General features: G+C 36.5%; 1 protein-coding gene across 2 annotated transcripts in view; it reads right to left on the reverse strand.

The window, feature by feature from the left end:
* The window catches only part of FRMD3 (FERM domain containing 3), a 150,179-nt gene that overhangs the window by 66,825 nt on the left and 59,632 nt on the right, over positions 1-23,722 (reverse strand). Inside the window, exons 2-3 of one of the 2 annotated variants that reach the window (XM_040090729.2) lie at positions 18,182-18,286; positions 3,921-3,963 (exon numbers count right to left, since the gene is read on the reverse strand). In XM_040090729.2, coding sequence (XP_039946663.1) covers positions 3,921-3,963; positions 18,182-18,286 — 148 coding nt within the window. Of the gene's footprint in view, positions 1-3,920; positions 3,964-14,906; positions 14,970-18,181; positions 18,287-23,722 lie in introns of those variants that run through there. The other variant, XM_040090730.2, reaches the window with a different exon arrangement.

Raw genomic sequence — 23,722 nt, forward strand, 5'->3', positions numbered from 1 at the left:
GGAGTTTTGTGCATTCTCATTGTGAATGTATTAATGAATCTTATTTTTAATTAAGCTTTTCTTTACATGGGTACTGAGATCCCCAGGTTCATTCCACCTCCTTTCAGGTTTTAGGACAGCATTAGAGATCACAGAAATTAACTGAAAAATTCCAATAACCTGACACAGGAGAACATCCTTTTAGCATTACTCTTCTAGATCACAGAATTATATAGTGGTTTGGGTTTGAAGAGACCTTAAAGATCATCTAGTTCCAACCCTCCTGTCATGGGAAGGAACAGCTTGCACTGCACCAGGTTCCAATATGGCCTTGAACACCTCCAAGGACAGGACACCTACTACTTCTCTGGGCAACATGTCTCAGTTGCCATCAGTTGCCTCGCCATCCTCACAGTAAAGAATTTTACCCTAAATATGTAATCTAAACATACGTTCTTTCAGTTATGCAAGGCAGCAAGAAAAACATGGAAATTTATAACTCCTGCACATCAGAGAAACAGAAATAATTCTGTTCCACTGCCATCAAGAACAAAACGCATATTTTTGGATATTTCCCACCAAGCAGATTACAGGAGAGCTGCATATTACTATCCAGAATAACCTCTAAAAGTAACTAAAAATAGCAAGAGAGAAAGTGCATGGGAACACTCTTCTTTACTTAAGCATTAGTGCTGATGTGACTCAGGTTTTACACCATAATATTCCTAGAGAGAAAATAAGCAACAAACAATGTAAGACTGCCAAACAGAGAACTTTACTGCCAGCATTTGGGAAAGAATAACACTATACACAAAAACATGTAAAAGAACAGAAAAAAATTCTTTTAGAAGTTCTGTATTCTGAACCACAAAGATACAGCTTCCTTAGTCAACCTTTCAGAGAGTTTTCCATCACACTAATGGAAACACACTGCTCACAGCTGCTGATCATGGGTCACCAGTTGGCTTCAATCTGTACAAACAAGACTAGCAGTCGTTCAGGACATTTCTCAAAACTAATTTTTTCCCCTCTCAGGCAAAATTAGTGATAAAAATAGCTGAGGCACAGACCTAGACTTTACACATTATATTAAAGCACAAACATTACAATGACAATGGAAAATGCAAATACAGATGGTGAGAAAAAACATACCACGTCTTCATTCTTTTTGTGTAGCACCAGAACACATTTAAATATAGTTTCATATGCAATAAGACAAAACAGAAAACATTTTAAAAGATTCTTCCAGTCATACACCAATGTTACTAAATATAAACTTAAAGCAATTTTTTCCAAAGCCAGAGAAAATTGTAGCACATCACACAAGATCCTATGGACAACTTCAGAGGTTCAAACATACAACATTTTAGTCCACAGACAGAAATGTATTGTTGTTAGATTGTGAGTTCTGTACAACCTGACTATATAGAGAGATTATGCCTGAATGATTCACATACTACTGAAGCCCATGAAAGCTAGGACCCACTAAAATATATACTAGAGTACTTCTACTAGTCATTTTTTTTTCTGCTCCAAATATTTGTCAATATTGAGATGCATGAATAAACAGACTGAAAAATTTGCTGCTATGCTGGAGGAAAAGGAAGCTCCCCATAAATGGTAGCTGAGCTCAAGAACACTGCATTTTTAGTTTTTCTGCATGTATGCAAAAACTTCACAATTCTTTGTAAATCTAAGCATTCAACTGAATTGAGAACTTTTTGAGCCATTAGTATCATCAGAGAAAATTACTCATTGTTTCCTGAATTCCTTAATGCAAAGAAATAAAAGGAAACATCCATCTAGTACAGTCACTCTGAATAGCTTCCTGCCATAATTTCTCCCAGAAGTCATGTATAAATAATGTATGTGCTATTAGACACTTCATTGCTTCAGTTTTCAGACTTTCTACCTTCTACTAATTTCAGTCCTCACTTATGCCACCTGAGACTGGGATGTTTTGCAAATGAGTATCAATAACGTCTTCTTCTGAGTCTAGATCTTTTCATAATACACTGAATATCTTTAGATCAAATATCAGTTAACCTTGTTCCTTTAGAAATTGTTCAGTTTTCTACATTAATATAGCCTGTTTTTAGAAAAATAAGTCAAAAGGTTCTTGATGCCAAATTCATGCAAAAATGTTCTTGAAGCCTATTTGGAACATAATCTTTGTGGATTCTACATATGTTCAAAATACATATACATAGCCTTTTTTTTTTCCTTAAAGGATTATTGCAGCAACTGAAGTCCTTCTGTGACATAAGAGAAAATTAACTTAGACTAGTATTTTTAAATGCAAGATGCCAATCATACGGCTTATTCAACTTCTGTATCTAAGGCTGGTAACAAAAATCCTTTGTTTGGATCTCATTCTCTTTGGCTGTTGTTCTTGAGACCTTTTCACCATGATAAGCAACCTTATGCTAGCTGAATTTTATTTTACTTTTTTGCAAGGTATTAATTTGTTTTTAGAGTTCTGATTAGGATTCTATCACAAAAGCCACAGAAATCCTCTGATGAGGCCATCAAATCACTAATCTATGGAATTCATGGACTACCGTCTATCACATGTAGGCAACATCTATATGCAGGAAAGGTTGCTTTGAATAAGTCAAAATATCCTCAGCACATCTGTTGGCAGAGCCCCTGCATGTGTTGCAGTGCAAAGTACACAGGAGGAATGAGCCCTTATGGTTTGTTAGGTAAAATCAGTGACACAAATGCAGACCAGAGGACACAGTCAGGAAACTGTTCAATTTCTGATAACATATTGGAAGGAAGCAAGAGATTAAGATAATTTAAATTACTACATTCCTCTGTTCTTCCGTCACTAACATTGCTGAGGAGCACAACTTGGTTGTAATTTGACCTATTTTGAACTTAATTATCACTGGATAGTACTCCAGCTAGCTAAACACTAGATATAGAAGTTCACATTGAATATGCCAGATATACGGGTGTTGGCATATATACACATACGCATATATTGCACTATGGCTGCATCAATGGAAGAATTTCTTGAAGTATTCCATATAGTACAGTCAACATCCAGTATTAACTGGTTTTGAGAGTCAGACAATCTCTTAAGCCTCACCATATTTTAAAGCAAATACATTATCTCTCACACAAAAGGCTTCTTGTACTTACGCTTAAACCAGAAAACTGTATATAACTATACAAGCAATATAAGGATTCTCTTTCATTTCGTAATGTAGGTAGGTAACAGCTAAGGCACAACTTCTAATGCGTCATGTCAGTTCTCCAGAACTGCCAAATAAACTGTCTTCTGCTGCTGCATATAAACTTCTGAGTATCAAAGCACTTTTGTTTCCTGAAGAGGTCCTCACAGTTGGACTATTTAATGGAAACCATAGGCCAGACAGAACATTTCAAAAAGATAATAAAAATATTACATTCCTGTTTTAAAGACATTTGTTAAAACACTGATTTAAAGTTCTCCCCACCTGTGGCAGAAAGCTTGCCACTTAGCCCACAGTACCTGAGTTTGCTGGACAGTAACAATGATCTCAACACTCTGCATTTTCAGGAAGCAAGGGACAGCAGAAAGAAGGAAAACCAGAAAAGACGCAGAAACAATTGCTGCCCTCCATTTTTATTGCCATCTCCCAGTGGCTGATTGCATCATGACTGAAAATGAGAGCTGGAGCCTGCAGGTCTTCTGACCAGATCTGTCACCCCAAGTCTGCTGGCCTTTGGCTATAGCCATAAGCAGTAGGGAAAAGCTTTTGATCCACAGAACACTGTGAGATGGTGGGATCAGGACAGCATGGAGTTCTTAGGACTCCTTCATGTGCTAACATGAAGAACCTGTTTGCGCTGAGAAACAATGAAGCCTATTCTAAAGTACTGCCTGGAAGCACAAGAAAACCTTCTGTTATTTGAAAATCAGTTTAAAAACATGAGCTATCAAGACTTACATTTCATTTGCTTGAAGATGGACTTGTTGGGTTCAAGCCAGTGCTGGAAAGACAAAGCAGAGAACAGAGGTTAACATGGATCACAGCAGACAAAAATAGCCTTGTAAATGTACATGGTTCCAGAAATGAGAAGTAAGAATTTTGTTTCACTGAGACATATATAAATGACAAAAGCACCAGCATACTGCAATTGTACTGTATAAGCATACTTGATATCACCAGTGACTGTAAAATAGATGTAGTTGAGACAGAAATAAGACATATTTCAAAGACACATTTAAAGAAGACAGGTTGTAGCCCCCTGCTTGCAGTAGACATTTTAGTCTCATACTTCCAGTCCTTTTTTTCCAGAAGAACGATAATATCAGATAGTAGGGAAGACTATTCAGAAACACTGTCTCTTCCTTAGTGTTGTCTTCTACGTTTCTTAAAACTGAAGAATGTCTAAATAGTATATCTGCAGTCAAAACACACGGGACACAAACTATTGTTCTCGTCTAGCAATAACTAAAAATCTCAAGGGAAGAAGATTGCACTTTTCCAGGAAATGTTCACAATACAGACAGTTAAAGTACAGCAGAGAGATGTGGATGCTTATCAGTGGGTGCCTAACTTTACAGGAAAAGCTTTTGGCAGGAAGAGTTTCATATCTTTTTTTCATTTCTGAGAAAATAAACTCAGGTGTTTCCATAACCAAAAGTTAGGTTCACATTTTAGTTAAGAGCCTTAGCATATCCCCTGCTAGCATTAGCTGACCTGCTCAGGAAGATGTTTTGTCAGACAAAAGAACATGCTGATATTTGAGTGCCGCTTCTGACCACAGCCAGCAGCTTTTGTATTAGTATTTTTCATGTAAGCAAAAAATCTCCACAGTAAAATGAGATTTGTGCTGAGGAAGCAGCTGGTCAAAAGGCACAGCATACAATTTAATAAGCAGACTCAACACTGGAAGACCTTGCACTAAGGGGTTTCATTTTTTAACCCTTTCATTCTAGCTCTAAAACCCTTTGGTCCACCGCAGAAAGAAAACCTAGCATTTATTATACCATATGTAATACTTAAAATATCCTACATGGGCTACCATTTCTCCTCTTAACTTTTAGCAATTCTACCAGAGAAATGTCAGGGCTAGATATTTTGTAGGATTTGTTAATAACTGACAGAAAATTATTACTTCAAAATTTTTGACATCTCAAGAATTCAAATTAAGTCAGGATAACTAAGTTAGTTTTCTGAAAGAGAACTTTTGACAAAACAAATACCTTGGAAAGAACATTTTCAAATATCTGCAGTTTATGTGCTATGGTTGCTCAGAAACTCACACATATAATTTACAGAAGTACTGGAGACAGGCTCTGCAACTTATTTCTATTTGAAGTTCACTTATCACTGAGAGACTGATACAGAACCTGGTACAAACAAAACAAAAAACCAACAACCTCAAACTTCAAACAACGGCCACAACAAAAAAAAAACAACCCTCCAACTTTCTTTACCTATTCCATTTTCCTAGTACATCTCTTTTTAAGGGAAAAAGATGAAAGAAACAGAATTGAAACAGCAATGACAGTTTCACTGACTTACCAGAAATATCTAGGTAATTTCATTCTTTTTTTAGATCATACACATTAATTATTTATATGTTTCATTCTGAAAAATGGGGGCTGAGAGTTGCTCATTAAAAGGTAAAGACAGTCTGATTTAAGAAACCCTATACAGTCTGCAGCAGTTTATAGATACACAATCCAAAATGAATTCACAGATAAGAAACCAAGCCAGACATACAGATATACAAGTGCAATTTCCTTAACCTCCTCACAGACCCACACTACATCCACCAGGATCAGGCCAGTCCTAGATGAAGATTCAGACAATAAAGGCAAACTTGAACAGTGAGCCATGCTGTACTGACCCCAGGAAACTTAAAGAGTATTTATCCACTATTTTCATCTAACAGAAACACAACACCATTTTCTTGACATTTCTTTTTGAAATACCAAGCTGGAATATCAGCACAGATTAGATAAGCATTTAGAACTGTTCAAAAAATTAATCCTATTATAACAAAATAGTCATAGGTTAAAAAAGCCAATTTGCAAATATGAAACCCTCATAAAAACCGTTTGAAAAATGAAAGAGGGGAAACAGATTAAATTCCTCAAACCCCCAGGAATGCAGATTTACCCAGCATGTCCAAAACCAAACATTTCGCTAAGACCTGACCTTCACGGATTAAAAACAATTTGAAAAGACACCGTGCAATTAAGCAATCTAGGCTTTTGCATAGACAGTTTCTACAAGTTCAGAATTCTGTTGTGACCTTTTGTTGGTGGAAGATTGCAAACGCGTACACAGTTCAGCTGAATCTTCCAGAAAACTGAGGATCTACTTTAATTTGTGGAGACTTTCAAAGACACAGCAATTAGGTGCTTAATGCGCTCTGACTGTCAGGGGAAGATAAACACCTAATCATTGCTAATACTTCTGGAAATAGGCGCCCTTATATTTGTTTGCATATTTCAGTTTGAGTTTTAGGAAATATTTTTCCTTGAGTATTATCTTTCAGCCTTCCAGCACTGTCTATTAATAATTAATACCTGTGCCTCATCTCTACTATACAGTATCCAAGCTATATTTATTCCAAAAGTAGTTAGCTCTTAAAGTTAGGAGGAGATTAAGTTCCTGTAAATTACTCAAACTGTTTCTAAAGAAATTTAAATTGAAAAGTATTTGGTTTTCCAAAATGCTTTTTTCATGTAGCAATATTTTTTAACAATTTTCCTGAAGAAGAAAAAAAACAATCTTAGGTGAAAGAAAAATATAACATTTTGAGTGAGGTTGTCAAGATGAATTTTAGAAACATTTTAAATTTTTAGCTGAAAAAAAGAAGTCATTAATATGTATACCACACTGCCTTGCAAGAACAGTCCACAGATGTTTTCAGCTCTTCATTGTAAGGAGATATTGTACCTTTTATTGTACTTGATAAGACTAATGAAAAACCCAAGCAAAATTAGTCAGATATAAAACTGTAACTAGAGACAATCTTTTATTCTTTACTAACAGGACAGTGTGCAAATCAGGGAGAGAAAAAAACTCCAGCAATTTTAAGCAGTTTCATTTCTATCTCACATATTCGACACTGTAGTCCACAAAGGCTACCTTAATTGCAGGATGGCCTACACCCTGGAGGATGGCCTACAGGCTGGCCAGCCAGCTTGGCTTTACATGTGATAGTACTTAATGACCACCAGAAATCATTCCTGCAGGGGCTGAATTTCTTGTTTCACTGAAAGTATGTTAGCAACATGGTTGCTGCCCAATGGGGAAGAAAAGACATTGATCCTAATCCTGCTAACATCTCTGGTTAGGTTCCCGAGATTCAGGTGGTTTTAGAGTCCTTTGCCTCCTGCAAAGCCCTGAGCCGGATGCAAGAAAGAGACAGAGTCTTCAGGTTCTGATTTTCAAGGTTGTGCACTTTGTTTATTATTTCTTATCTTACAATTCTCTCAGTGCCCAACTAAGATCTGCGCAGCTGCTCGGGCATCTGACAACTCCTCCCACACTGGGCTGTCACTGCCTCTTATACTAATATATCTTGCAACATAGGAAGCCTCTCCCATGGACTGGGACCAAAGCCAGCATCTCCCTGGGCTCTGTGCCAGGGTCCCAGACCCCGCTGTCCAGGTCCCAGACCCTCCACGGCAACCAAAGCAATGCCCTGGACTCCAACACTAACACATTGCCAAGCATCCTGAGAGGAGATTCATGTTCAGCACTACTAATTTCTAATCTCTCTACCATAAGATGTTTCAGCAGCTGCTGGATATCTCAGTGATCAGACTCCCTCACAGGAAACAGAAAGATACATAAGAATCTTGAAGGTCAGTCATGGGATAGCTAACAAATCTTGGTGCTTCAAGTGCCAGTGATGCGTAAGCAAGCTATCACGAATATCACTTTTTGTGCTGGGAACCTAAAATATGCTGAGCATTGCCTTCTGATTAAGATTTCATTGCAGTTGTATGCTGTGTTTCAGACTAGTGCAATTTGTACTTCGTAAATAGAGCCTTCACCTTTGATCAGCCCTTAAATGGCGCTGAGTAGTCATTAGCGAGGCCAGGTGTGTTCTTGCTTAACCACAAATACTGTACAGCCAACGTGCTATCAGCTTTCACAGCAAAATCTCAGGGTGAACGAGGACACCCTGCAAGGGTAAAAGCACTGTTCTAGAAAGTTAACTTAACTCTACAAACACTGATATGCTTTTAGTAAAAACACCTCAGCCTGTTTCAACCTGTTTCAAATGAAGCCATTCACTGAGAAGGTCTGAGAGGACTGATCTTGGTTTTGATTCAGCACAGGACTAAAATTTTTAAAACAAGAAGCTGTGAGGAAAGAGGAAACAGTGATAGAATCATAGAAAGCCCTGGGTTGAAAGGAACTTTAAAGACTATTTTGTTCCACCTCCCATGCCATTGTCAAAGATACCTGTGACAAGACCAGGTTGCTCACTTTCATTCAACCTGGCCTTGAACTTCTCCAGGCAACCTATTCTAGTGCCTCACCACCCTGAAAGCAAAGTCTCTTACCTCTTCCAAGCCAAGAGGCTTTTGATTGAGTCCTTATGTTTGCAAAGGGAGCAGTTAGGAAAGGGTGACTGAAAGTGGCCAAATACCATTAATACTTAAATTTCGCTTGGCAAGCAATACTTAGCCAAGTGCTTGGATGTGCATACAGTAAAAGAGAAACAGAAGAACCTGCAGATTTTACAAAAATATTCCAGGCAAGGGCTGGATTGGAAAACTCTGTTTAATCGACAAAAAAGAGCAGGAGAATGGAGATATGAAACACTGCTAGGAAAAAAAAAAATTAAATGCCATCCTATATTAATCTTGAAAATGAATAGCTAATCTTTCTCATGAATGAAGAGCAAAATCAAGGTAAAATTGCTTTAGCGTCAAAGAAGTGGCTTGCATGGGGTCACCTGCCAAAAAAAAAAATATATATATATTTAAAAAATTATATAACATATATATTTTATGTATATATAAAACATATATATTATATATTTTTATATATGTATTAATAGCCAAAGCTCATGGAAGCTCAGACAGGGGAACTGATTAGGTTTCTACTCCATACAGGCACAAGAAATGCCAAAGGATCCAGGGCTTAACATGCGTGCCCTTCTTCAGGCCCTGACACTAATACTTTTTTCCTGTAGTTTCAAGAACTTCCATACCAAAAATATTGGCATTGTTCTGCTGTAGCAAAAGAGGTGCTCCCCTGTATTTTTGCCAAAGCTGGGACACTGATGCTATTTAGTGGCATTCAAATGAGGAAGAAACCAGGTACCTCACTATCACAAATATTTATCTGTTCCAGAAAAGGTAGTCATATACGCTGGAACAGAATCACCATTTGTATGATCCTGAACTGGAATTTATTAAATAAATTTCTGATTTATCACTTCTGTGTGTTGGAGTAGCTGAACTTATCTATAGTCTCTACATCAGTTGAACATCTGGCCATAAAAACCTGTGTATATTGATCTGTGTGTGAGCCACCACATTCTCACAGGCAACAGATTCAAAACTGATGGGAAAATAATCTTTGTTTTTATCAATATATCTTGCAAAAATATTTCATTTGCAAATTTAGTAATCTTCACACAAGATATTTAGTAATATTTCTGAATTAAGTGTATATATGAATATATCCTCTGCACGCTACTATTCATTTCTGTCACATTTTTGTTTAGTACATAAATGCAACTCTACTAGTAGAAGCAAGCTGCCATTTAACTCAGCACTTAGTCTGAAACAGTCTGAGGCAAGCATTTAGGAAAAAAAAAAAAAAAACCAAGAGCAGTGCTACCATTGCACTCAGTGGGCTTTTTCCACCAAGCCTCCACTAAAATTTGTTGGTAAAAGCCTGCAAAGATTTACAAATTTGTTCAAACTCCCGTTTCTAACTCTTCTTTCAAATTCATGACAGCTATAATGAGTTTTATAATTGCCCATGGTTTTCTAAAAACTATTTCTCAATACCAGTGAATTTATATTTAGTTTACTTTGGAGTGTTTCAGTTCTAAGGGCAACTTTTCCCTGACCACATTCTCAAAGCTAATTTACATCATACCTTTCTCTCTCATTCGCTTTTGCTTACCTCTCTGACTCTCTTACTCATTCTCTCACTCACCTCTTTCCCTAGCTGTATTATTTTTGTCTAATCCATTTCTGCATGAAATCTATTTCTATTAGATATAATTCTCACAACCTTCTTTGTTCTTTTTGCAGTTCTACCTTTTTTTTTTTGAACCAGCATGACCTGAAATGTACACAGCAAGCAGTGTTGCAGCAAGAGTTCATGCAAGCAATAACTTTTGTGTTAACTCTGTCCTAGAGTGGAGGTTCATATGCATAAGGATTAAGATTTCTACTAACCTATGGATCAATCACTCTAGGTTTCTGCTTATAATACTTCTGTTCTACCCCTTCATAGAGCTGGAAATATCTTCTCTGTACTGTATGGAGTATTACAACTCCTTATACAAAAACATAACTTCATTAAACTGAGGTTATCTGATGTGTCTTTCTGCCAGCCTTCATTGGATCTAATCTCTGATAACGGGACAGGGCAACTGAGAGGCATGCCACAAGTTTTTTATCCCATTATCAGTCTCAGTGAAGGTGGATACATCAAAGATCATAAAACTCATGCCATAACAACAGAAGCCAAAGTTCTCTTTGTTACAAGGCCTTTTGAAAGTTCTTTAGCCAACAGGCTAAAAGTTTACAAGCATCTACTTAAGCTAATCAATAAACACCAAACATACACCTTACAGCATACAACAATTGCTTGTTTTATGTTATTTGCAGCTCAGAATCTTTCTATGCTCCAAATATTTCAAGGCCTAAATTTCAGCTCTGTTTCAAACCCCTATCTATGTAAGCTTACTACAGCAATGTGAGACTCCTCTGCTTTTTCAGTTCCCACAATTCCCCCTCTCTGGGGGGAATTCCACAGTCATGTGGGACTAGGTGCACATTTTTAGAAACATGTATTACATAGCTGCTCTTGCTAAAGTAGAGATCAGCTGCATCCAAGATTTGTTGACCCTTCCTAAAGGTCTCTCTGATGAGGAACTGCTGTGTATTTTGTCTATATCTCCCATTAAAAAAAGAAGCACTACTTCATGGTGAAGAAATTAATTACCAACAGACCAGAGGCTACAATTTCCTCCCCGAGTAAATACTGAGTAAAGGCTGAGCTACTTAGTTTGTAGGATTAAACAAATATTCTGCCCAGGTCAATTGTAAGTGATATACTTTTGTATACAATTGGGTCTCCCCACCACCCTTACTTAGTGAAATAAATTAAATAAAATCTGACAAAAAAAAACCCCCTATATCTGTGTAGAATTGTCACCCAATATTCACCATATTTAACTTGAAAGCAAAATGAGAATTGTATTTGTGACAGCTCTCTAGGGGGAAATTAGCAGGCAGACCAACAAATCCATACTGTCCAGTGCCATCTTTCTGTCAAAGCACAAAAGAAGGCTCTGTCCTCTGGAAAAGTCAGAAAACCCCAGTGTACTCAAAGCTACCACTCAGGATCAGCTGCATAGAGGTAGTGTACTCATAGAGTAGTTCCACTAATTTGAAAGCTTTATTTTCATACTGCCAGACATACAAGCACAGAGCTAAAACCACTGCACTGCTCTGCTGCTTCCAGACAGCCCTGCAGCACACCCCTATGACAAATGCTTAGGGGTGATCACAATTTCAAACATCTCCATAGTGACAGGTAAGACCTCACAGTTGCTTCAGGGTCCTACAAAGCTTTTTTATGATATTTCCAACCTACCCCATGGGTAGCTCCAAGGTATTTCTGTCTAACCACCAACTCATACTTCCACATTCAAAAACAAAATCACAAACATGTGCTCAGATGGATCCACAGTAATGAAAAATAACAGGAAGTAAGTATTTCCAAGTTTAAATCATTGTTCAGGTGCCTTTCTGAAGGGACTTGAAAGACTATATTTTACCACATTAACATCTTCTTTCTGTTGAATCTCCCCTTGCACTCAAGAACAACGGCCTCTTTCAACAAGAAATCTACTCTAAAGAAGATGCTGAACAGCAGCTTCACTATATCATTCTATTCTCATCTTGTGCCAATCCAAAAAACACAAAGAAACTGCTCAATAAACCCAGGGTACCTGGCACAGAATTAGTCATTCTGAATTTCCACAAGTGCTAGAGTGTGACAATTGGCCTCAATATAGTATTTAGTACATGAAAAGGCAACAGGCATAATTCCTTGAGTCAGTAACAGGCATGGTTCCTACTAGAAACTGTTAAAAAGCAGGAACTCCAAATAATGGTTTCTGGGTTATTACAGTGTATCTCTCTTTACTCTCTTGAGATTTCCTGGGTTGGCTTTGGCCTAGTCTATTCACCAATATGGCAGCTTACTTTCATGAAACCATACAGGAACTTAACACTTGAGAACTATATAGAATCATAAAACATCAAGGCTGGAAGACACCTTTAACATCATCCAGTCCCATTTTTCACCCAGCACTATCACTACAACATTTGAATCCCTAAACCACATAACCCAGTAGCAGCTCCAGACTCCCCTTGAGCACCTTCAGGGATGGTGACTCCACCACCCACCCAGGAAACCTACTTCCTGACCATCCTAAGAGTGAAAAAATTTCCTAATAACTAATCTGAATTTCCACTGTCTCATATTAAGACCATTTTCTCTGTCCCTCTCGGTGCATACACAGTAGAGGAGACCAGTCCCCACCCCACTGCACCCTCCTTTCAGGGAGTTGTGGAGAATGATGGGGTTCTCCCTGAGCATCCTCTTCTCCAGACTAAACAAACCAAGATCCCTCAGCTATTCCTCATATGATATGCCTTCTTAGTTCTTTCATAAGCTATGTCGGCCTTCTCTCCAGCACCTCAAAGTCCTTTTCAAAGTGTGGCCTCATCAGTCCAGAGGAATGATCTCTGCCCTGGTCAAATTTGACCAAAAAGTAGCTTCAAATGTTACTACAGTTTAGAGGCAGGCAGATGGACAATGTGATCCCACATAATTTTCTCAGAAATCCTTGTGAAAGAGTCAACAGTTAATATATGAACACTAGGAACTCCTTTGTTCTCAGTATTATTGGACATAAATTGACATACCACAGTTTACTGCATACTATTAGTACTCCATGGACATTTATGAATCTACACTAAGGCAGTTTCTCCAAAGGAACATCCAAATGTGATGCTAAAAGATACAACATGATGGAGAACCTAAGATTTTTAACTGCTATTTCAATTTGATTTTATTGTCATTGTTACTTTCCTATAGATTCAAAGACATAAGAGATTCAACACTACCTTCTGTTAAGGGAGTCTTCCAGAGTTTGGTGGGGTTTTTTTGTTTGTTTTTTTTTGTTTGTTTGTTTGTTTTGTTTTTTTGTTTGTCATCTGCAGTAGAATACAGAAAACTACAGAAAGTTTTTTAAAGTTTAAGTATGCTCAAAGCATGCACACATGTTTATTTATGTAGGAGGAAAGGATTATAATAAAAGTGGAGTTGGCAAGAGAAGGAAATATATATTATTACTTACTTAAAAAATAATCTATAAAAACACCACCTGTTTTCCTACATTTCTAATTTTTTTTTTTTGACATAAGACAATTGGCTCAATTTTCTACATTTTTTATGCAGTCAGAAATCTTGAAACATTTAAATTTCAGAATGTGAAATATTTAAACAAGTCATTTTTTAAATTCTCAATCTCAGTCAAACATTTCAATACTCCTAAATGCTACATTTTTGTAGCATACTCTGCATTTAGAAGACATTTTGCATTTATTAAAGCTGGTATTTTTGCCTGCTTGAGCTCCCTCATTACAACACAAAAGGACTGAAAATTAGCTTTCAGAGTAGCTATGGAACATTTGCACAAAAAAAAAAAAAAAATTTAATAAAATGGAGGCAAGTATCACTGCTAGACTAAATGCCAGCAGGAGTAAATCTGTATAATATTTCATATATAAGTATGAATTATCTGGTGTACACCAGATAATAATATACCATTATTTCATATAGTTTAACTATTCAAAAAATTAATCAAGATTAATTCACCAAAAGCCAGAATTAAATGCATTTATTCTGGATAATGGTTCTTTTGGAACCATTGATACAGCCATTTCTGCGCAAACACGAAGACTATGCCGTCAAATATAAAATTCTACAACATATGAAGTGCTACAATAGAGGCATTTATTCCAAGATATTCAGCAAAGCAACATCCATTGTGTGCTACATACATCAGAATCAATAATAACGCTCCTAAGAAAAAGTTATGCCTTCTTGTTTCAGTCCCTATTACATCTTGTTTGAAAGAACAGTCAGAAGATGATGCCTAGTCTCTATCTTTGCCAATATAAACTCCTTCCATAAAATAATAGAGAGTTCTCCTAAAATTATTTACCAACCTGATAAAATATTTTTCCCCACTGTCTCCATTAGGACTGTCTCAGACTGTACAACTCTGACTTCCTTCAAGGACCACCTGCCTTGCTTAAGATTTCATTTTCTTTCTATTTTACACTATGATGCACATATATTATATCTTCCTAGGTTTTATTTCCTGTACTAAAATGTTGCAGCAGCCCTCCTGTTAGAGGACAGAAATGAGGCAAGACACAGACTTCCTGTTTATCACAGCATGAAAAGGGTCCTGGTTTATTCCTCTTTACAGCTCAGCCATCCTGACTCCAACTATTCACTGCAGCAAGCTCCTACTGTAGGTTTCCCTTGCAGCCTCTAACTGCTGGTTATTTCCGGATAAACTATGACTGCATGCATCTGTTTGCAGACTCTTACTGCAGGCTTTTACCTAGCTAGACTATGGCTGCAACTTCCAACAACAGGCTCTAACTGCAGACCCAGACTGACCTCACAGCAGTGACTCTCTCTCCCCAGGATTCTGATTCTTTTTCTTCATGATCCTCCATGATGAGCCCCTCATTAGCTAACCCACTCTCTTTTTTAATCACACTTATCTTTATTGAATACAGGTGTGACTCATCAGGGGCAAGGCTGGATCGGTAATTAACACAGCTGTTACTTATCAGGGATGAGGCCACCTGCGTTCCCTTCTCCTACACTAAAAGGGTGTGCCTTTCTTGAAATCAACTCATAAACAAGCTCTCCACTCTCATTATGTTCTTAATACACCTTCTTTCCTCCTCCCTTCTTCAGTTAAGTTCATCTTTCTTGAATACAGATATCTAGATCAGAGCAGCTGAGGTCTCATTAGAGTCTAATGATATTAATACCTTCCCAAAATACAAGAAGCAAACAAAGTGTTGTCTTTTACCATAGCCACGTCATGCACTAAAACCAGCCTAGTCAATAATAATTTTATTCATTTTCCCGCATGGCTTTATTTGCCACTGGGGCAGTGAAGTACCTTGTCACACATATTATTAATTGGTATAGCCTGAACTATCACTTTCCTTCAAAGTAATTGTGCTTGGTCAAACCACAAGGTTTAGATTCAGAAAGAAGCTGTTGCTGAAATCCGCCTACTGATCCTTACTGAGATACTGTTTGTGTTTTGTGACACATCTCACCAAGCCATAATAATGTACTGCAGAAAATGTGTCTCCCCTTCTCCTTGATGGGATTTGTAAGAATTCCATTAAGTCTTGTAAAATTTTTCTACCAAATTATTCCACTGAGCTTTGAAAATTTATTTTACAGAACTGTAAGTATCCTTATCTACAGTGGCTACAATCATGTATCATTTCTCCTGTGACCCACCACATCCTATACTTCCTATAGCTTATCTCTTTAACAGCATGCCTAGACAACTACTGATTTTTTTTTTTTTTTTTTTTTTTTTTTTTTTTTTTTTTTTTTTTTGTTAGATGAATTCCAGGCATCTAAACTCAAAACTGCTAAAATAAAAAACAGTGAGGAAAACTGTCACATACTTCATAAAGTCAAACCCACAATCTCCTTAGTTTTTTACAGAGCTGTCCTGGTTTTGGCTAGGACAGAGTTAACTTTTTGCAGTAACCATGAGTTGGGAAAGCCTGGAGATGTGTGGGCATGTCTGAATTATTATATATTCATGTCATTGCTGGGGTGCAGAAGTAAGGAATTCTTGGACTTCCAGGAACATACTCATGACAATATAAGATACTTAATACCAAAATAGCTTATTTTGATGGCTTGTAATATAAGAGACGAATGTACATTGCTTTCTACTCATAAACAAAACATTTAAGTCTGCACAAAGAAGAGTCCCTTATAAACCATGTCTTAATTAGTGACAGAATTTAAAATAAAGAAATAATATTCACTTAGGGAAGTTATCAATATTCTTGAAAACATGAGAGCAATTGCAAATCAGCACTTCAAAATGCACTTATGGAGAATATAAGTTTGTTAAGTATGTTTAACAAAATCCAGCTGAAGAGTTGCTACAAGCCACTGTACAACAGGTGGTAGCAGCAACATTCCCTAGTTGTGGGATACAAAAGGAAATGAAAACACAAGACTTTTTAGGTAAGAACATTTTTTATTTCTCAAATTGTCTTGTGCTACTAAGCAAGAGAAAATTTTAGCTTCTGCATTCTCTTCCATAAACTTAGCACTAAATTAGCCATAGCACAAGATGTAAAACAAGTGAATAGCCATGATGACAATGCAGTGAATTTAGCTAACAGTATAGGTAACAGGTCTTTGAGACATGGGAACTGCATGCCCATTATGATAGAATGGGCATCACAACGGATTTGGGGTTTTGGAGTTTTTTTCTGAAGCATCACCATTTTAAAGTATTCTGACAAAAAACCAAACCAAACCAAACCAAAACAAACAAACAAAACAAAACAACAACAACAACAACAAACACCAAAAAAACACCCCCACACTTTTATTTAAAAGACCCTCTCTATTTCCATTAATATTTCTGCAGATTTTTTGAGTGATTGTCAGAGAAAGTTCCTACAGAAGTAAGTGTTTGTTAAGTCTTTCTTAATTAGAGCCCGATCCAGTGCTCCACCTAATTTTCCTATCAATTCCAAAAGGGTGAACATCTCTATAATTTTTATGATTGTGAAGAATTAAGAACACAGGTCAGACTAACTGCTAATTATTTTTACTTTAAAAAGGGGCTGCAATGGAAATTAGCTGGTGTAGCTTTGCAAAGCTTTTTTAATTCTATGAGGCTGAGCTGATGGTGTTGCCCCAACTGCAGTGATTTTGGACAAAACTAATTGAGGTATAGCAAGAGATATCCAAATTATTTTTTTCCTCTTAAATCACAGCAGCTTCAAACTGGTAATTTTTTCCAGAGATTAAATGTCATTATATGTATCCAAGATATTTAAAGTCACATATCTAAGTCTTAATATTGAGACCAGCAGGACAACATGGTGAAGAAGCAGTTCTGAATTTCAGTGTCTGAGGAATTCTGCTTCCTGTGTTCACCATTTGCTCCTACTCTCATACAGTAGAAGTCATCTGAAGCCACGCAGGGGTTAGCAGTAGCAAATCACCTATAAAATACAACCTGCAGAACCACCTAACACCTAGGAAAGATGATTAATTACTGTACACAAAAATGCCTATAGCACAGGTCTGAGAATTTTATTGCAGAAATACAAAGATGCTTATCAGGAGGACCAACCTGACGAACCCCACAATGCTTGACAAATCACATCTATTTTCTGTATCAAAGATTTTAAATATATGCACCCTGTGATGGGTGAAATAGAATGACTGCTTTTACCTCATAAACATAATAGGAATTCTTATTCTTACATATCCCAAAAGTCATCACTAAGAGAAAACTAAAAATCCCAAATGCCAGTGCATTGTCAGAGCCTAGAGCTGCACTGTGCTGACTGAGCCATGCCTATAGATTATTTTCTAGTTTAAGTGCCCAGAACTACATAAATCAGAAAATATCATATACAATAATGATAATTGTTATGGTTATGGTGATGATGATGATGATAATAAAAATAATAATAATACATTAAGTGAGGGGAAAATTAATTTAATAATGCCACTTTAGGAACCTCTACAGATTATAGCCCAAGTACAAATACTCAGAGATACATAACTTTGCATTAGAACTCACACACTTATTTAAAAAAAAAAAAAATCAATTAACTTTACTTAAAAGCAAATTTAGTCAAGGACTACATACATACCCTCTGCTTCTCAGGGTCAACATATCGAATGCCAAAATAGTCTTTTTCCAGCAAGCTGTAATAGTTGCAGATGTGATCTATAAGAAACTGACCTTTGGTTTCCCTCTGTAAAAAGATAAAAAATTATGCATTATATTGAGTATTGAATTTGCTGTCTACAAATCTGTGCAAAGTGTCAAGAAAAATGGCACATGAAATTTGTTGTTATTCACATAAGTACAAGGATTGAACCATTTATCTTCTCTAAAATATTCAAGAGATTAATGATCAATACACCTCCTGCACATTCACAGATTGGTTAAGAAAATATCACTATTCCTATCTCAGGAAAACTGCTGCTCTAATGGCTACAAATTTGTAAAACTTAATATACTATTAGCAATCATATTTCTGTGGATGCAATAATGGCATAACAGATATTCATTTACATATAGAGTTTCAAAACACTCTGTTATTTTCTTATCACCCAAATTTGAAGGCAGATCTGAGTGTGAGTACTCTACTGGATCTTTGCACAGTGCCCACAGCAAGAGAGAACTGATCCTTAATTCCCTCAATTAAGCCAGAGCTACAGTACAAAAAACAAATGCCCAGATGGCTGAAAGAGAAGTTTTCATTTCTGTGTTGTCACTAGGTAATTGTGGCCTTATCAAATCTTACAGTTACACATGATACTTAACATACAATCTCATTCTTTCTTTCTGTTTCCCTCGGCCTCTAAAGTATGTGTCTATTCTCCTTTATCTGATGCCTAATATGGAGATACTACATGAGTTTTCACATTTCTTCTGATCCAGCTAATGTTACATGGTTTTTTTCTGAAATGTGATTTGTGTCAATATTAGCATGGGGCTAAAGCTATTTTCCTAAAGAGCCCACTCCAAGCAGACAAAGGTGCTTCACTACACAGTGGCACAGATCGCTGCATTTTTTTCCCTCTATGTGCCTACCCTGGTCCGACACTGAGATGTCTTTGCTGTGGACCAGGTAGTAAGAATCTACCCTTTGCTGACATGAAACTATTTGAATTTAGCTCTTTAATGTCTACTGAATGTAAACTACACAGAACATGAAATAATTCTGTATATAAGTAATACTTACTTGTCTTTCTCCAAACTACTCCCTGAAAACTTTGATGCTATGCCTTGTTCAAACTTTTTTTAAGAGGCAATTTAAGCCACAGAGAGCATGGCAAGCAAAATTGAAGGGATAGCACCTATGCATCCCGTGGTGCTTTCTAAGCCTGGGTATTGCTAGCATTTCCATTTTGCACAGAAGCAACTGAGCCAAAACCAGTACCATGGCCTTTTGGAGGTCATACTCTAAAGAGCAGAGGAAGCAATGGCCCAGGCACCACCACTGTCTGGTGAGACCTACGGCTTCCCACAGGAAAAATGAGACATGCTTCAAGACTGGAGAGTTAAAAAATAATACAATCTGTAAACTAAATTTTTGTTCTCTAACCTTTACAATTAATAAGGAATTCTCATGTAGGTAGAGTTGCTTGGTTTTGATTTCCATCACTCAACCAACAGATAACTGAATAAAAAGCACCCGCAGTTAAGGCCCTAGAGTGAGATGCATTGCCCTTCTGTACACTGAGGTTCCTGAGGACGTAACTTTGCCTGCCATAGGGACCTTCTCTCCTCCCAAATTCACTTCCAGACACAATGGAATTGCTAATTTCTATACAGGTTTCCTTTTCCTAGATGTGTGTGCCTCTGTTTCAAATGCTACCTGTGTAAGCTACCTGCTTCCCCTGCTCCTATCTGTCTCCACCTTCTATCTCCTATAAATTTAAGTCCTGTACTATTTCATACACTCCTGCTTGCCTGGAGGTTATCTCTGCCTTGTCTGCACATGTTGCTTCTATAATTTGTTTTCCTATTTTTAAACAGACATTGTCAAAGGATGCTAACACAATTTGTCTCTTCAGTTTGTGTCACGCAACCTCATGCTTTGCACTCTGCATTGTTACCTTTTTCCAAGTAACTTAGATGCAACAGGTTTCCTTGTGTAATTGCTCCCTTCCAGCCTCAAGACTTTTAAAAATCAACTTGTTTACTGTTAAGAGTGGTTAACGTGTTCACTGACATTTTTTTTGTGCTGTATGCAGTTACAAGTATGGACATCCTGGAGACAACATATAGAACACTTTCCTCAAAAGGAAAAGTTCTATCAAAGACTGAAAAATACAAAAGGAAAACTGTCACTCTCCTTGTAGCTGACAAAAAAAAAAAGGTCTACCCTTATGCAGTCATATTTCAATTAAGTGCTTTCTAACTTAAAATCTTTTAAGTGTCTGGAAAATTTTGTGACTATGAGAGACCATCAAAATATTCACAAAATTGCATGGTGACATTTCATTACAAAGGCAGTAGAAAATATAAACACATAAGTAACATTTAAGTTGCATACAGTTTTAAATTTGTAGCAAATTAAATAGGACTGGGAAATAACAGCTATTAGATGACTCAGGTACAATCAAACATGAAAACAGATTTTACCAGCAACAATGTACAAACGAAATCCATGTTTTAAAACACTGGAAATGAGGAAACCAGACTATCCGTGTTTTTATGTGACAATATTAGAGGGTGTTACTGGAAGAATAGTGTCATACAATCTTCTACAACAAACTACTAGGGTTCACATTCTAATTTATGAATTTTAAAAGCCTTTTGCTTCAGTCACCTAAATAATCACAAATTTCTGAGTTCCTGAAGAAACTGATAGAAGCATACATAATGTTTATACATCCAGTAACAACGTTCTGTGTCTAAAAGGAACTGATGCCCTAGTTTTCTTCCTTGGAAAATAGATGATGGAAACAAACCAAACAAAAAAGAGCAAAAAGCCTCCAAGCTAGATTCATGCTCTAGCAATCTTTAAGCCTTCCATCAACAAATAGAAGGGAATAGTTAATAACTTCACCCTTGGTTAGTATAACCCCTTTGGTTAATTACATTTTTTAAAAAATATTCAAGATGCATGAAAGTGGGCTAATTCAGCACATGCACAATGTAGTGAGAGTCTTCCTATGCGCCTGCAAATATTTCACTATTAAAGCCTTCTAGACACCTGAAATTTTTGAAAAAACACAGACCTTAACTGATACACAGAGGCAAATACTTGATATGGCACAAAGCACATCAAGTCCTAATTCATAACAGATTGTATGACAAGGATGGGTAATGGTGGTTAATTTTATTTTCTGCAAACACCACACAATGCTTCAAATTCTTCTGAGCTTTAGAATCTAACAATCTTTTTCAATTTATTACACATTGCTACATATTACCATGCTACAAGAGAAAATATTAAAACCAATTTTCATTCTTATTTGTGCAAAATCTGAATAACAAAAATTAAGAACAGCTAGTCATCCACAACAGAGCAGGGGAATGGATTTGGGTCAGCGAATAATGGTTATAAAATATTGCCTGAAATTTCAGACAATTGCCATACAGCTTTCCAATTAAGTGATCATTATTTAAGAAAAAAAAAATAAAATAAAAAAATCCCCAAACAAACAAAAGCAATCCTTAAGCCCTTCTGTACAAAAAAGTACTTTGCAGCAATTCAGAAAAATAATTTTATATTACATTTTAGAATGTCAGAACATGAAAAAATTACATAATAAAGAGAGCCATTATTTCAAACACCACAGAAGAATTTCAGCCACAAACAGTAATCTGAAAGTAAAAATCAACTTGCACATTTAAAATTTTTACAGGTCATATATCTGAGAATTACACCATAGTTCACTCAGAAACCATCTATTATTGTCCATTAAAGAAGATATATGCAAGCAGAAACAAGAGTCAGAAAAGTCTGTAAGCGAGAGATATGAAATGTCCTGAACTGTATACAATACATTGTTTTCAATGAAAGAATAACATTAAATAAGCCACTTTTTTCTAAGTCTCTTCATTCAAATATATCTGTCTCAAATGAGAAATATTTTCCTTCCGATTTTTGTAACCCATGCACTGGCTTTAAACAAAGTCCTATAATGTAGATATTCCACACACTCAAAACAAAAATTTGGAGATTTCTATAAATAATTTGAGGAATGTCTTTTTCCTAAAGCTGTATTTGAATATCTCACCTTAATACCACTAAAATCCCACAACAAACCCCAACACATATGCAACGGATATAATACCATGTAAATGACAAAGTCCCTGAACACACAAGGTCAGTTTGCAAATAACTGTTAAAGACTGCTTTTTAAGCTGGATCAAAAGTTTTCATTTCTATTGAAACATATGTGTATCAAATAAATTTGCAGCTGTGGCAAAAGAATTAAGCAAAACAGGGGATGTTCTCTACTCCAACAAGATATGGAAACATGATCACACAGAGTCTTCCATTGATGGACTCACAGGGCAACCTGAGTTTGTTCCATAGCTCTAGGAACTGAGTAATAAACTGGAGAAATGTTTCATTTTCCCTTCCAGACACTCTTATTACAGCTGCCATTTCTGCAACTCTGCAAATTATGACTGAGTAACCTAATTCCTTGGAAATTTCTCTGGTATACAGAAACAAATCCAAACAACAATCCTTGTCGCTCTTGAGCAGTTTAACACGTGATCCCCATCTCATGCTTGGTTTGGGGATTTCTTTTTTTATTTCAACTATCTTGATGCAACTTAAAAAACAAGGCAGAGTGTAACTTGTTCTACCAATTTAACAACTCTCCAGTGATGTAAAATGAGACCAAAAAGCCTTTGTGACTGCTTTACAAATCTGAAAGTGAGTGAAAAACTGCTTATAGCAGTTTAAGATCTTACATTCAGTGAAATGTTTTCCCTATTTGCAATAGCTTCACTGTGGAGTTCTGTGTCTATTTATCTGAATGTCGTCACAAGGAAGAGCAAGAATCAGAAGCAGTTTAAACACATTTCTGCTCTGTTATCTAACCACTGAAGTCCTGCCAGCTCTGCTTATCTCTGTCAGGAAACCACTCACATTACTAAGAAATGTGCAGAGTCATAAACACAGTATTTATTTGTACTGGGGATTTCAATCTTCATCCCATAAGTGTCTTGTGTGAATAGCTCCCAACAGTGACCCTCTGTGTAAAGCTGGTCACATACTTAAGTGCTTACTTAAGCGCAAAGCCACACACACAAAAAACAAAACAAAACAAAACAAACAAAGAAAAAACCACCAAAAAACCATCAACACAACAAACAAAGCACAATAAAGCTAACATTTCTCTCTACATTAATGGAAAGGCAGGCTCTCAGGCAAGGCAAGCTGTAGTTTGATTTTGTATGCTTGTTTTCTTCAGTGTGCAACATATTTTGAAGTTCTATGGATGTAAAAGAATTAAACACATGCATTGAAGAACAATCATGACAGAACCATAGAATGAAAAAAAATCCAGTTAGAAAAACTGATAAAATCATTGCCAAAAAAAAAAAAAAAAAAAATATCTTTACCCACTGAGAAATATGTGGACAATATGTAACAATCAAAAAAAGCAACAGAGCTAAACTGCATCTTCGACTGCCACACCTGACATTTTTA

Source organism: Hirundo rustica, chromosome Z (assembly GCF_015227805.2).
Source record: "Hirundo rustica isolate bHirRus1 chromosome Z, bHirRus1.pri.v3, whole genome shotgun sequence".
NCBI classification, from domain to species: domain Eukaryota; kingdom Metazoa; phylum Chordata; class Aves; order Passeriformes; family Hirundinidae; genus Hirundo; species Hirundo rustica.